Source organism: Oryctolagus cuniculus, chromosome 15, assembly GCF_051225735.1.
Source record: "Oryctolagus cuniculus isolate XC-2025 breed Fujian yellow rabbit chromosome 15, ASM5122573v1, whole genome shotgun sequence".
NCBI lineage: Eukaryota > Metazoa > Chordata > Mammalia > Lagomorpha > Leporidae > Oryctolagus > Oryctolagus cuniculus.
In genome coordinates, this window is record NC_142881.1 from 50,342,998 (window position 1) to 50,356,767 (window position 13,770).

The 13,770-nt window shown below is 39.9% G+C and overlaps 1 protein-coding gene across 4 annotated transcripts in view; it reads right to left on the minus strand.

Moving 5' to 3' along the window:
• Positions 1–13,770, minus strand: part of IPMK (inositol polyphosphate multikinase) — a 62,426-nt gene that overhangs the window by 31,185 nt on the left and 17,471 nt on the right. For all 4 annotated transcript variants that reach the window (XM_089314862.1, XM_089314860.1, XM_002718484.6 and 1 more), the window contains exon 2: positions 13,477–13,562. Coding sequence is in view for 2 of the 4 variants with exons in the window: in XM_002718484.6 (XP_002718530.3) it covers positions 13,477–13,562 (86 nt within the window). In the remaining 2 variants the exon portion in view is untranslated. The remainder of the gene's footprint in view (positions 1–13,476; positions 13,563–13,770) is intronic.

Sequence of the window (13,770 nt, forward strand, 5' to 3'; positions counted from 1 at the left end):
TAGGTCTTTAATCCATTTTAGTGGATTTCTGTGAAAGGTGCGGGTCTTGTTTCATACTTCTGCATGTGGAAATCCAGTTTTCCCAGCACCATTTGCTGAAGAGACTGTCACTATTCCAGGGATTGTTTTAGCTCCTTTGTCAAAGACAAATTGGTTATATATGCTTAGGTTGATTTCTGGAGTTTCTATCCTGTTCCAGTAGACTATCCATCTGTTTTGATACCAGTATTAGGCTGTTTTGGTTAACACTTTCTTGTAGTATGTCATGAAATCTGGTATTGTGATGCCTCTGGCTTTGTTTTTGTGGTATAAGATTGTTTTGGCTATTCGGGGTCTCCTAATGAATTTCACCATCATTTTTTCTGTATCTGAGAATATCCTTGGTATTTTGACTAGTATTGCATTGAATCTGTAACTGCTTTTGGAAGAATGGACACTTTGATAATACTGATTCTACCAATCCATGAATACCGAAAAGTTTCTTTTTTTTTTTTTTTTTTTTTTTTTGCACCTTCTTCTATTTCTTTAACATTTTGTAATTCTCATCGTAGAGAACTTTGACATCCTTGGTTAAATTTATTCCAAGGCATTTGACTTTTTTTTTTTTTTTTTTTTTTGTAGCTACTGTCAATGGGATTGATCTTCTAGGTTTTTCTCAGCCGTGGCATTGTCTGTGTATACAAAGGCTGTTGATTTTTTTGCACTGATTTTACATGTTGCTACTTTACCAAACTCTTCTATGAGATCCAATAATCTCTTAGTATAGTCTTAGATCACCTATATACAGAATCATGTCATCTGCAAATAGGGATAGTTTGAATTCCTCTTTCCCAATTTGAATCCCTTTGATTTCTTTTTCTTGCCTAATGGCTCTGGCTAAAAGTTTTAAGACTATAAAGAATAGCAATGGTGAGAGTGGGCATCCCTGTCTGATTCCGGGTATCAGTGGGAATGCTTCCAACTTATTTCCCATTCAATAGGATGTTGGCTGTGGGTTTGTCAAAAATTGCCTTGATTGTGTTGAGGAATATTCCTTCTATACTCAATTTGCTTAGAGTATTCATCATGAAACGGAGTTGTATTTTATCAAATGCTTTCTCTGCATCTAATGAGATAATCATATGGTTTTTGTTCTTCAGTTTGTTAATGTGATGCATCACATTGAATGATTTGTTAATGCTGAACCATCCCTGCATACCAGGTGAATGATCTGATACTTTGTTGGATTCTATTAGCTAAAATTTTGTTGAGGATTTTTGCGTCTGTTCATCAGGGAAATTGGTCTGTAGATCTCTTTCTCTGTTGCATCTTTCTCAAGTTTAGGAATCAAGGTGATGCTGGCTCCATAGAAAGAATTTGGGAGGATTCCCTCCCTTTCAATGATTTTGAATAGTTTTGAGAATTATAGTTAGTTCTTCTTTAAATGTCTGGTAGAATTCAGCGGTGAAGCCATCCAGCCTGGGCTTTCCTTTGTTGGGAGGGTCCTTATTACTAATTCCATTTCCACCTTGGTTATGAGTCTGTTTAGGTTTTCTATGTCTTCATGGTTCAATTTAGGTAGTTTGTATATGTCAGGAAATGATCCATTTCTTCTAGGTTTCCCAGTTTGTTGGCAAAGCTCTTTGTAGTAATTTCTGATGACCCTTTTTATTTCTGTGGTGTCTGTTGTTACATTTCCTTTTTCATCTCTAATTTTATTAATTTGGGTCTTATTTCCTTTTTTTGGTTAGTTGGGCCAATGGTGTGTCAATTTTGTTTATTTTTTTCAAAATGCCAGCTCTTCACTTTGAAGATCTTTTGTATTGTTTTTCCAGTTTCAATTTTGGTGATTTCTTCTCTAATTTTAATTACTTCTTTTCTCCTACTAGTTTCAAGTTTCATTTTCTATTGTTTTTCTAGATCCTTGAGATGCACTGATAGCTCATTTATTTGATGCTAATTTCTTTATGTAGGCACTAATTGCTAAGACTTTACTCTTAACATTGCTTTTGCTGTATACCATATGTTTTGATATGTTGTACTGTTGTCTTCATTTGTTTCCAGAAATTTTTTGAATTCTCTTTTGATTTTTTCTATGGCCCACTGTTCATTCCAGGAGCATGCTGTTCAGTCTCCATGTGTTTGCATAAGTGCTTGAGATTCCTGAGTTGCTTATTTCCAGCTTCAATGCATTGTGATCAAAGAAGATGCATGGTATGATTTTGATTTTTTTTGAATTTACTGAGACCTGCTTTATGTCCTAGCATATAGTCTATCCTAGAAAAAGTTCCATGCACTGATGAGAAAAATGTGTATCCTGTGGCTGTAGGATGAAAAGTTCTGTAGATATCTGTTAGGTCCATTTGGCCTATAGTGTCAATTAATTCTGTAATGTTTCCTTGCTGATTTTCTCTCTGGTTGATCTGTCCATTGCTGAAAGTGGGGTACTGAAGTCCCTCATTACTACTGTATTTGAGTCTATGTGTTCCCTTAGGTCCCTTTAAATTTCTTTTAAATAGCCAGGTGCCCTATAATTAGGTACATGTACATTTATAGTAGTTACATCTTCCTGTTGAATTGATACCTTAATCATTACATAGTGTCCTTCTTTGTCTCTTTTAACAGTTTTTCTGTTAAAGTCTATTTTGTCTGAAATTAGGATGGCTGCACCAGCTCTTTTTTGTTTTCTGTTAGCATGGAATATCTTTTCCCATCCTTTCACTTTCAGTCTGCATTCATCTTTGTTGGTGAGATGTGCTTCTTGTAGGCAGCAAACTGATGGGGTTTTTTTGTTTTGTTTTGTTTTGTTTTTTAATCCATTCAGTCAGTCTGTGTCTTTTAACTGGCGAGTTGAGACCATTTACATTCAAGGTGACTATTTATAAGTAATTTGCCCTGCCATTTTTCCATAAATATTCCTATTTTTTACTTTGGATTTCCTTTACACTTTTACTGGGAGATTTTCTGCATTTACCTTCTTTCATGGTGATGACCATATTTCTGTATTTCTGTGTGCAGCACATCCTTAAGCATCTTTTGCAACACTGGATAAGTGGTGACAAATTCTTTCAATTTCTGTTTGTTATGGAGGGCTTTATTTCGCTTTCATTCATAAATGAGAGCTTTGCAGGGTACAGTGTTCTGGGTTGACCATTTTTTTTATCTTAAGATTTGAAATAAATGAGAAAAAAAAAAAAGATTTGGAATATATCTCACTATTCTCTCTTACCCTGTAGTGTTTCTGATAAGAAGTGCACTCTGAAAGTTATCTGGCATTTCTCTCCTGCACATTTTAGAATCTTTTCTACTGTGAAGAGTTTTATTACAATGTATCATGATGAAGATCCTTTCTGGTCATGTCTATTAGGAGTTCTATGTGCTTCCTGTACTTGGATGTCCCTTTCTTTCTCAAAATTAGGTAAGTTATTATTTCATTAAAAAGGCCTTCTAATCCTTTCCCTCTTTCTATGCCTTCAGAAACTCCTAGAACCGTATGTTGTATGTTTTTTAGTATCCTGCAGATTCTCAAAAGTTTTTTCTAATTTTCAAACTTCTTATTGTTTTCAGTCTGACTATATAATTTCCTGCCATTTGTCTGCTAATTCAGATATTCTTTCCTATTTTTCACTGATTCTGTAGTTAAGGCTTTCCACTGAATTTTTTATTTGTTCTATTTAATTCTGCATTTGTAAGATTTCATTTAGATTTCTCTCTTTTTTAAAGATTTATTTATTGATTTGAAAGAGTTACACAGAGAGAGGAGAAGCAGAGAGAGAGAGAGAGAGAGAGGCCTTCCATCTGCTGGTTCACTCCCCAATTGGCCACAATGGCAAGAGCTGCGCTGATCCAAAGCCAGAAGCTAGGAGCATCTTCCACGTCTCCCACGTGGGTGCAGGGGCCCAAGGACTTAGGACATCTTCTACCGCTTTCCCAGGTCACTGCAGAGAGCTGAATCGGAAGTGGAGCAGCTGGGACTCAAGCCAGCGCCCATATGCGATGCTGGCGCTTCAGGCCAGGGAATTAACCTGCTGTGCCACAGCGTTGGCCCCGATTTCTCTCTTAAAATATTTATTTATTTGAAGGTCAGCGTTACATAGAGAAAGAAGGAGAGGCAAAAAGAAAGAGAGACAGAGAGAGAGGGAGGGAGGGAGGGAGGGAGGTCTTCCATCCACTGGTTCACTCCCCAGTTGGCCGCAATAGCCGGAGCGGCGCTGATCCGAAGCCAGGAGCCAGGAGCTTCCCCCAGGTCTCCCGCACTGGTGCAGGGGCCCAAGGACTTGGGCTACCTTGTACTGCTTTCCCAGGCCATAGCAGAGAGCTGGATTGGAAGAGGAGCAGCAGGGACACAAACTGGCACCATATGGGTTGCCAGCACCACAAGCGGTGGCTTTATCCACTATACCATAACGGTGGCAACTGATTTAAGATCTCAATTTTGTGTGAGAATTTTCTTTCATGTCATGTATGGATTTCATTAGTTTGTGCATTTGCTTCTGATTACTTTTAAATAATTCAACGATCAAATTTTGAATTCTATTTCTGGCATTTCTTCAATCTATTCATCTTCACAATCTAGTACTGTGTTCTTTGGGGGTGTCACAGATAAGCTGGGACTTGAATTGGCATTCCAACATGGGATGCTGTCATCACAAGTGGCATTATCAACTCATTGTGTCAGAACATCACCCCTTGTGTATTTTTTTTAAATCAACGCATAGTAATTGTACATATTTGAGGATACTGTTCAGCAACTCAAGAAATGTACATGAAATGTCATGATCAAATCAGAGTCACTTGTCTATTTATCACTGCAGATATATCATTGCTTTGTGTTGGGACTGTGACCTGGAATAAATCTTAACATGTTCAGCTGTTGTTATAGCAGTTATTATAATGAAATGAGGTTTAGATAGTATTTAATTCACTCAAAGTCATACAAATACTAAGTAGTGAAACTGAGAGAAAAAACTGTCAGAATTCTAAACCATTATACTATATTTTGCCTTTCTGATGTGAAATGAAATTGGACATACTTAACATCATCAGTCTTTCCTAAAGTTAGAATAGAGAATATACATAGAATGTGCTCACATTTGCAAATCAAAACCTACAATTCCTTGACATGAATAAGTACATTTAGAATAAGACTACTTTAAGTCAAGACTATTTAAAATATACCATGTATAGCTGTCCGAATGGATCTATGCCCACCCATTCTCATTACATGAAAGACAAAAAAAAACAAAACAAAACAAAAAAAAACTCTAAAGGCTAAGTTTATGACTTAGTTTCCCAGATACAATACACTGCATCCCATTTGTCCTCAAAATTATAATTTCTTACAAGCTTAATGATTTTTTTTTTTTTTTGACAGAGTGGACAGTGAGAGAGAGAGACAGAGAGAGAGAAAGGTCTTCCTTTTGCTGTTGGTTCACCCTCCAATGGCCGCCGCAGCTGGCACGCTGCAGCCAGTGCACCACGCTGATCTGAAGCCAGGAGCCAGGTACTTCTCCTGGTCTCCCATGGGGTGAAGGGCCCAAGTACTTGGGCCATCCTCCACTGCACTTCCGGGCCATAGCAGAGAGCTGGCCTGGAAGGGGGGCAACCGGGACAGAATCCAGCGCCCCAACAAGCTTAATGATTTTTAATTCTACTCATTTAGATATGCTTCAGGCTGACAAGTCAATAGATTAGATTATTCTTAAGCTGGGGAATAGGGAAGTTCCTTGCTTTATGGTAAGGTCTAAATTGTTAATGAATTTATACAAGGTAGAATACTATACAAGTCAAATCTCACTACAACAAATTTCCTGGGAAAACTATAATATAATTTTATTTTTACCAGAAACTTACTTTCAAGTCTAAAAGGGAAAGAAAATTAAAGTTAATATCTCCAGAAAAACAACAAATAACTAAGTGAATAAGAAACGGTCTGCATTGACCAGAATAAGAAAATGGCACTGTGACTGAAACATCCTACATGGATCACAGGCTATCACCTAAATCTCATTACAACTCATAGTTAACACCTCTGGCGGGGTATAAGGTATAATGGTGGGACTGAAATCAAGACACAGATCTGTTTCATTCCAAAGTCTATGCCCCAAGGCAAGCTCACCTCCCAGAAATGCAAAGAAAACAAATCTTCACTTTGGAGAGAACCAACCTATTGCAATGGGCTGAACTGTGTTCCACCAAAAGTCATACGTCCTAATCCTTGGTACTTCTAAGCGTATTTGGAGATAGAATATTTAAAGTTGTTATAAGGCTAAATGGAGTTACCAGGGTGAACCTTGGGCTGATGACTGATGTTCTCATTAGAATAAATGAGGACATAAACATATTCAGAGGGAAGATCATGTAAAGATAACAGGGAAAACAGCCATCTAACAGCCAAGCAGAGAGGGTTTTAAAAGAAATTGACCCTAGCAACACCCTATCTTGGACGTGTAGCCTCTAGCAATGTGAAAAAACGAATTTCTGTTGTTGAGGACCATCAGTCTGTAGTATTTTGTTTTATGACAGCCATAGAGAATGCATACACACATCTATTCCTTCCACTATAATCTATGAACCTTCTGATGTCTTATTTGATTTTGTGGCCTCAACATTTAAGAAGATTCCTGGCCAGCGCCGCGGCTCACTAGGCTAATCCTCCGCCTTGCGGCGCCGGCACACTGGGTTCTAGTCCCGGTCGGGGCGCCGGATTCTGTCCTGGTTGCCCCTCTTCCAGGCCAGCTCTCTGCTATGGCCCTGGAGTGCAGTGGAGGATGGCCCAAGTCCTTGGGCCCTGCACCCCATGGGAGACCAGGATAAGTACCTGGCTCCTGCCATTGGATCAGCAGGGTGCGCTGGCCGCAGCGGCCATTGGAGGGTGAACCAACAGCAAAGGAAGACCTTTCTCTCTGTCTCTCTCTCTCACTGTCCACTCTGCCTGTCAAAAAAAAAAAAAAAAAAAAAAAAAGAAGAAGAAGAAGAAGATTCCTTAGGGTCTGGTGCTGTGGTGTAGCAGGTAAAGCTGCCACCTGCATCCTCAGCATCCCATATGGGTGCCGGGTGAAGTCCCGGCTGCTCCACCTCTGATCCAGCTCCCTGTTAATGCGCCTGGGAAGGCAAAGGGAGATGGCCCAAGTACTTGGGTCCCCATACCCAAGTAGGAAACGCGGAAGAATCTCTTGACTCTGGCTTTTGCCTGGCTCAGTCAGCCCTTGCCATTGCAGACATTTGGGGAGTGAATCAGTGGGCAGAAGAGCTCTCTCTGCCTCTGCTTCTCTGTAACTCTGCCTTTCAAACAAATAAATCTTTAAAAAAAATTAAAGATATATTTTTATATTTATTTAAAAAGCAGAAGAGGATTCTTATGGGGTGAGATAATAAATAGTAGAATATGTTAGGAGAGAGCTTCCAATAAGGGGAAAAATTACCATTCATGTAACACTTAATGCAAGTAAAAATATACTAACCAATACCAAAAAAATATAAAGGACAACAATAAATGAGTACAATTTACTTACAAATAAATCAGATTAAGAATTATTTTAGAGCTGGCATTGTAGTATATCGCAGGTTAGGTTGCCACCTGCAACTCCAGCATCCTGTATGAGCCCCACTTCAATTTCCTGCTACTCCACTTCTGATCCAGCTCCATGCTAATGCACTTGGGAAAGCAGCAGAAAATGGTCCAAGTACTTGTACCCCTGCCACCCATGTGGGAAACAGACCCAGATAGAATTCCATGCTCCTGGCTTTGGCCTGACCCAGACCTGGCTATTGCTGCCATTTGAGGAGTGAGCTAGTAAAAGGAAGATCTATCTCTTCCTCTCTCTCCCTCTCTCTGTCTGCAATTCTGCCTTTCAAATAAATAAATAAATCTTAAAAAAAAAAAGAATTATCTTCAAAGTCATACAGAGATCTCTCAAAATTTATGCCAAACTGAAATAGATAATACTAAATATCACTGACTATAGGTCCAGGAGCCATAGTAATTAGCTTGAGAATTAGACATTAGACAAATGACTTAAGAGTTATCACAAGTAAACAGCACCATATTTTTAGTATAGAAATAAGAGTAGTGTAAGCATGAAGATTTGGAAAGCATTTGAGTTTTTTATTAAAGCACATTTGGATTATATGGCAAATTAAAATTATAAAATGTTTTGGAATGCACAAAAGGAATTCCATAAATTGTATAACTGCATGTTATTCCTTAATTGATGACTTTACTCACATAGAATGAGTATCAATTTAGGGGCAATAAGGAGAAACTACACAGTGAGTTAAGCAATGAATATTTAATACAAAGATTATTAAGCACTGATAAAAGAACAATACAAAGATATAAATAGAGCTCTGAAAGATTCCCTATGGCTGAAGGAATGTACCCCGGGAAGGACAAACTTGGAAAGTAGTCCTCAATGGGGCTGGGGTTGTGGTGCAGTGAGTTAAGACACCACCCAGAAAATATATTGGCATTCCCTATGTGCAGGGCTTGAGTCTTGGCTGTTCCATCTCCATCCAGCTCCCTGCTAATGTGTGTAGGAAAGCAGAAGATGGTCAAAGAACTTCAGCCACTGCCACTCACCTCGGGGAGCAAGATGAATTTCCAGGATCAGCCCCAGACATCTGGAGAGTGAAACAGCAGATAGAAGACTTCTCTCCTTCCCTCTGTCTCTCCCTCTAACTTTGCCTTTCAAGTAAATCCATCTTTTTTAAAAAAGGAAGCTTTCATTGTAACCACTAAATGAGAAGTCCGCAATTGCCCAAAGCTGGCCCATGTTCAATAGTGACATATGAAGCAACCATTCAGGGAACAGATAAGACATAGCCAGTGGGCAGAGACATGATCACATAATGGAAATTCAAGAATCAAAGTAGGCAGAAAGCCTGGAGTATATGATGTCCATGCAAGGATGTGGCAAGAGACATGCCCTTAAGAAGCAAATGTAAAAATAAGTCAGGGTACCAGTGTTTTCAGGATGCCCTCTATGTTCATCTCTGAGTTTGTTGAGTATCTGCACATCCAGATATGTGGTTATGCCAGAAAACCATTCACTTCTGACCAATGGGGCAGAAGATGGAATCAGCAGCAGATGGAATCGGCAAAAAAAAAGACCTTAAACTCACAGTGCCCTTCTGGCACTCTACTGAGATAAACACTGCACTCATTGTAAGAGAAATACTTACAGGGGCCAGTACTGTGGCATAATAGGTTAAGCCTCCACCTGTGATTCCAACATCCCATATGGGCTCTGGTTTGAGTCCCAGCTGCTCCTCTTCCGATCCAGCTCCCCATAGTGGCCTGGGAGAGCAGTGAAAGATGGCCCAAGTGCTTGGGCCCTTCCACCCACATGAGAGACCTGGAAGAAAATCCTGGCCCCTGGCTTCCAATCGGCCCAGCTTCAGCTGTTGCAGCCATGTGGGGAGTGAACCAGCAGATAGAAGACCTCTTTCAAATAAATGTGTTTTTTTAAGATTTATTTATTTATTTAAAAGTCAGAGTTAGAGAAGGAAAGGCAGAGGCAGAGGGAGAGAGAAAGAGAGCTAGACAGAGATCTTCCATCTGCTGGTTTACTTCCCAAATGCTTGCAAGGGTCAGGGCTGGGCCATGCCAAAGCCAAGAGCCAGCTTCATCTGGGTCTCCCACGTGGGTGAAGGACTCAAGGACTTGGGCATCTTCCACTGCTTTCTCAGGCACACTAGCAGGGAGCTGGATCGGAAGTGGAACAACTAGGATTCAAACTGGCACCCATATGGGATGCCTGCATTGTGGCTGCAGTTTTACTCACTCTATGCAGTGCTGGTTCCAATAAATCAATCTTTTAAAGAAAAAACCAAAAGAAGAAGAAGGAAAAGAAGACGACGACGACGACAACATATGCCCTATCCCACTCCTTCAAAAAAGAGAGAAAGAAATGCTTAAAGCAACTGACTCTATCGCCAGGTCACAAGGGTGAATATGGGACTGTGCTGTGGAGGGCCATAAACTGTTAACTTGAAAAGAGTAGTTAGTAGTTTTCCAGCACACGAAGAGTTTTCATTTTATGCTAATATTATTTTCTGTTTCAAACTGAGTCTTTTTTAACAGCCAAAATAATCTGAAAAAGAACAAAGTGGGAGGATTCTTACATTACAATTTCAAAACTCACTATATAGCTAAAGTAATCAATAAAAAAAGGATAGACATTTAGATCAATGGAATAAATTTGAAAGCCTATAAAGCATACTGTACCAATTATCAATTTATTGCCTCTCAATTCCAAATTCATTCATTCCTTCATGCAATACTAGACAGAATTCCTTTAAGCATTTTTCCTTTATATTTATGGCCAACTGATTTTAGACATGGCTGCTAAGATAATTCAGGGTGGGAAAATATAGTCAGCTCAACAAACTATGTTAGGACTAGAAACCCAAAGGATTAAGTTGGATGCCTTCCTCATTCATACACAAAAACAGATGAAAGGCCTAAATTTTAGGGCTAAAGCTATAAAACTTTTAGAAGAAAACAAGTATAAATTGTTATGACACTGGATTAGGCAAAAGTTTCTTAAACAGGATACCAAGAGCAAAGGCAACTGAAGAGAAATAAAATAGAATTCATTAAAATTTTAGAAGCTTGTGCTTCAACGAACACGACCAACAACATGAAAAGACAACCTGCTGGGGCTAGTGCTGTGGCTTAGTGGGTAAAGCCAGCATTCCATATGTGCATCAGTTAGGGCCCTCAGCTGCTGCACTTCTGATCCAGCTCCCTGTTAATGCACCTGGGAAGGCAGCAGAGGGATCGTCAAGTACTTTGGCCCCTGCATCTACATGGGAGATCCAGAAGAAGCTCCTGGCTCCTGGCTTAGGAGCAGCCCAGTTCCAGCCTTTGCAGCCATTTGGGAGGTGAACCAGCAGATGGAAGAGTTCTTTCTGTTGAAAGGAAGGAGGAAAGAAAGGGAAGGAGGTGGGAGGGAGGGAGGAAGGAAGGAAGGAAGAGAGAGGGAAAGAGAAGAGAGGAGAGGTGAGGGGAGGGGAGGAGAGGGAAGAAGCAAGGAAGGAAAGAAAAGACAACCTGCAGTATTGCAAAAAAATATTGCAAACCATGCATCTGAGAGGAATAAGTATGTAAAGAACTCTGCAACTTAAAAAATGAGAACTCTAAAAATGGGCAAAATATCTGAATAGACATTTTCTGCAGAAGATACAAAAATAGCAAGTATATGAAAAGATGCTTAATATCATTAGCTATCAAAGAAATAAAAATCAAAACAAGTCATAATAAGATAACATTTCATATTCAAGAGGGTGGCCATTGAAAAAAATAATATAATATGAGGATGTGGAGAACTCTCATACACTACTGGTAGGAATTTAAAATGGTGTATCCATTTTGTGTAGCCATAGTTTGATAGTTTCTCAAAAAATTAAGTGTATTATTATAGGATCCAGCAATTACATTCCTAAAAATACATCCAAATAAATTGGAAACAAATATTCAAACAAAAACTTCAACATGAATGTTCAAAGTACCACTATTAACAAAAGCCAAAAGGTGAAACAATTTAAATGCCCATCAACAGCTCAACGGATAAGGAAACTCAGCCATCAAAAGAGAAGATGCACTGATGTATGCCATAAAGTAGAGGAACCTTAAAAACATTCTATTAAACAAATGCCAAAGGTCACATTTTGCAGGACTCATTTATATGAAACACCCTGAATAGGAAAATCCACAGATAGCAGACTGACAATTAACGGGGTGGAGGGAGGGAGAAATACTACAACCTGGCTTAACAAGTAGAGGTTTTCCTTAGGGGTGATGAGAATGCTTTGGTGTTAGTGGTGATTGCAGTACACTGTGAATGAACTAAAAACTATTCCCAGTCACACGGTGCATGAGATGTGAAGCACAGCCCTTTTCTCTTTGTGGAGAGGCATAGCACATATCAGGACATGGAAGACTTTCAGAAATTCTTAAAATAGTAAAAACATCTAATGCAGCATTTCTGAGAACTACAAAAAGCCTCTCAGTGAAGTGTTTTTCAAACTGCAGGTCAAATCCATACTTTGTTGGGGGCCGGCGCTGTGGCATGGCAGGTAAAGCCCCCACCTACATTGCCCAGCATCCCATATGGATGCCAGTTCGAGTTCCGGCTACTCCACTTCCAAACCAGCTCTCTGCTGTGGCCTGGAAAAGCAGTAGAAGATGGCCCAAGTCCTTGGGCCCCTGCACCCACAAGGGAGACCCAGAAGAATGTCCTGGCTCCTGGATCCTAGCTTCGGATCAGCGCAGCTCCAGCCATTGTGGCCAGTTGGAGAGTGAACCAGCAGATGGAAGACCTCTCTTTCTCTCTGCCTCTCCTCTCTCTGCGAAGCTCTGACTTTTCCAAAAAAAAAAAAAAAAAAAAAAAAAAAAAAAAAAAAAAAAAATCTATACACTGTCATCATTTTAGCAGCTTCAAATAAGAATCTTTAAGAAATCACATAGAATAGGTAATACTAGATTATATCACATAAAGACAAGCATTGTGGTTTTTTTTAAAGATGTATTTATTTGTCTGAAACACACAGTTACAGAGAGGCAGAGAGAGAGAGAGAGAGAGGTCTTCCAACCACTGGTCCACTCCCCAAATGGGTGCAACAGCCAGAGTTGGGCTGATCCTAAGCTAGGAACCAGGAGTTTCTTCCAGGTTTCCCACATAGGTGCAGTGGCCCAAGGACTTGGGCCATCTTCCACTGTTTTCCCAGGTCATAGCAAAGAGCTGGATTGGAAATGGAGCAGCCGGGTCTTGAACTGGCAACCATATAGGATGCCGGCACCGCAGGGGGTGAGTGGCTTTACCCAATATGCCACCGTACTGGCCCCTATAGTGCAGTTTAATTTTGATGTTTGATTTTTTTTTTTTGGTCTAGATGGTCTGACCATTGATGAAAATGAGGTGTTGAATTCTCAACATTTAATATATTAGAGTCTGTTTCATATAATTAAGTGGTCGAGCATCAGATGCATATATTGTGATTATTTTTTACAGCTATATATTTTTAGCACCTCATTCTAAAGCACTGTGTTTCATGAAGCTTTTGTCTGTTACACATAGTAAATGAGGATACACTGTCAAATATATATATTTTTCACAGACTTATTTGAAAGGGAGAGTTACAGAGAAAAGGAGAGACAGAGAGAAACAGACAGATCTTCCACCTCCTGGTTCACTCTCCAAATGGCCACAACCTGCAGAGCTGGACCAGGCCTAAGCCAGGAGCCAGAAGCAGGTCTTCCATGTAAGTAGCAGGGACCCAAGTACTTGGGACATCCTCTGCTCTTTTCCCACACACATTACAAGGGAGCTGGATTTGAAGTGGAGCAAGCATGCCCATATGGTATGGCAGCATTCCAAGTGAGGCTCAGCCCGCTATGCCACAATGGTAGCCTCCAAATATATTTCTTATTTTGAGTCAATACAAGAAAACGTTGAAAAACACCCTGAACACAGAAAATCTGACACCACTTACCATATTATAGAATTCCAGCTCTCTTGGGCCCCTTGGAGGTGGTTGTAACTGTTTTAAAACTGTGCCATCTGGATGCTGCAGTATACCTATAAAACAAAAATCAGAAAATGTTAATTCTTTCATAATACCACACCTTGCTTCACAAGGTAACTTGTTCCTGAAGTTACAGATAAACCACTTTTATAAATTTAAGATTTACTAGGCCAGCGCCGCGGCTCACTAGGCTAATCCTCCGCCTTGCGGCGCTGGCACACTGGGTTCTAGTCCCGGTCGGGGCGCCGGATTCTGTCCCGG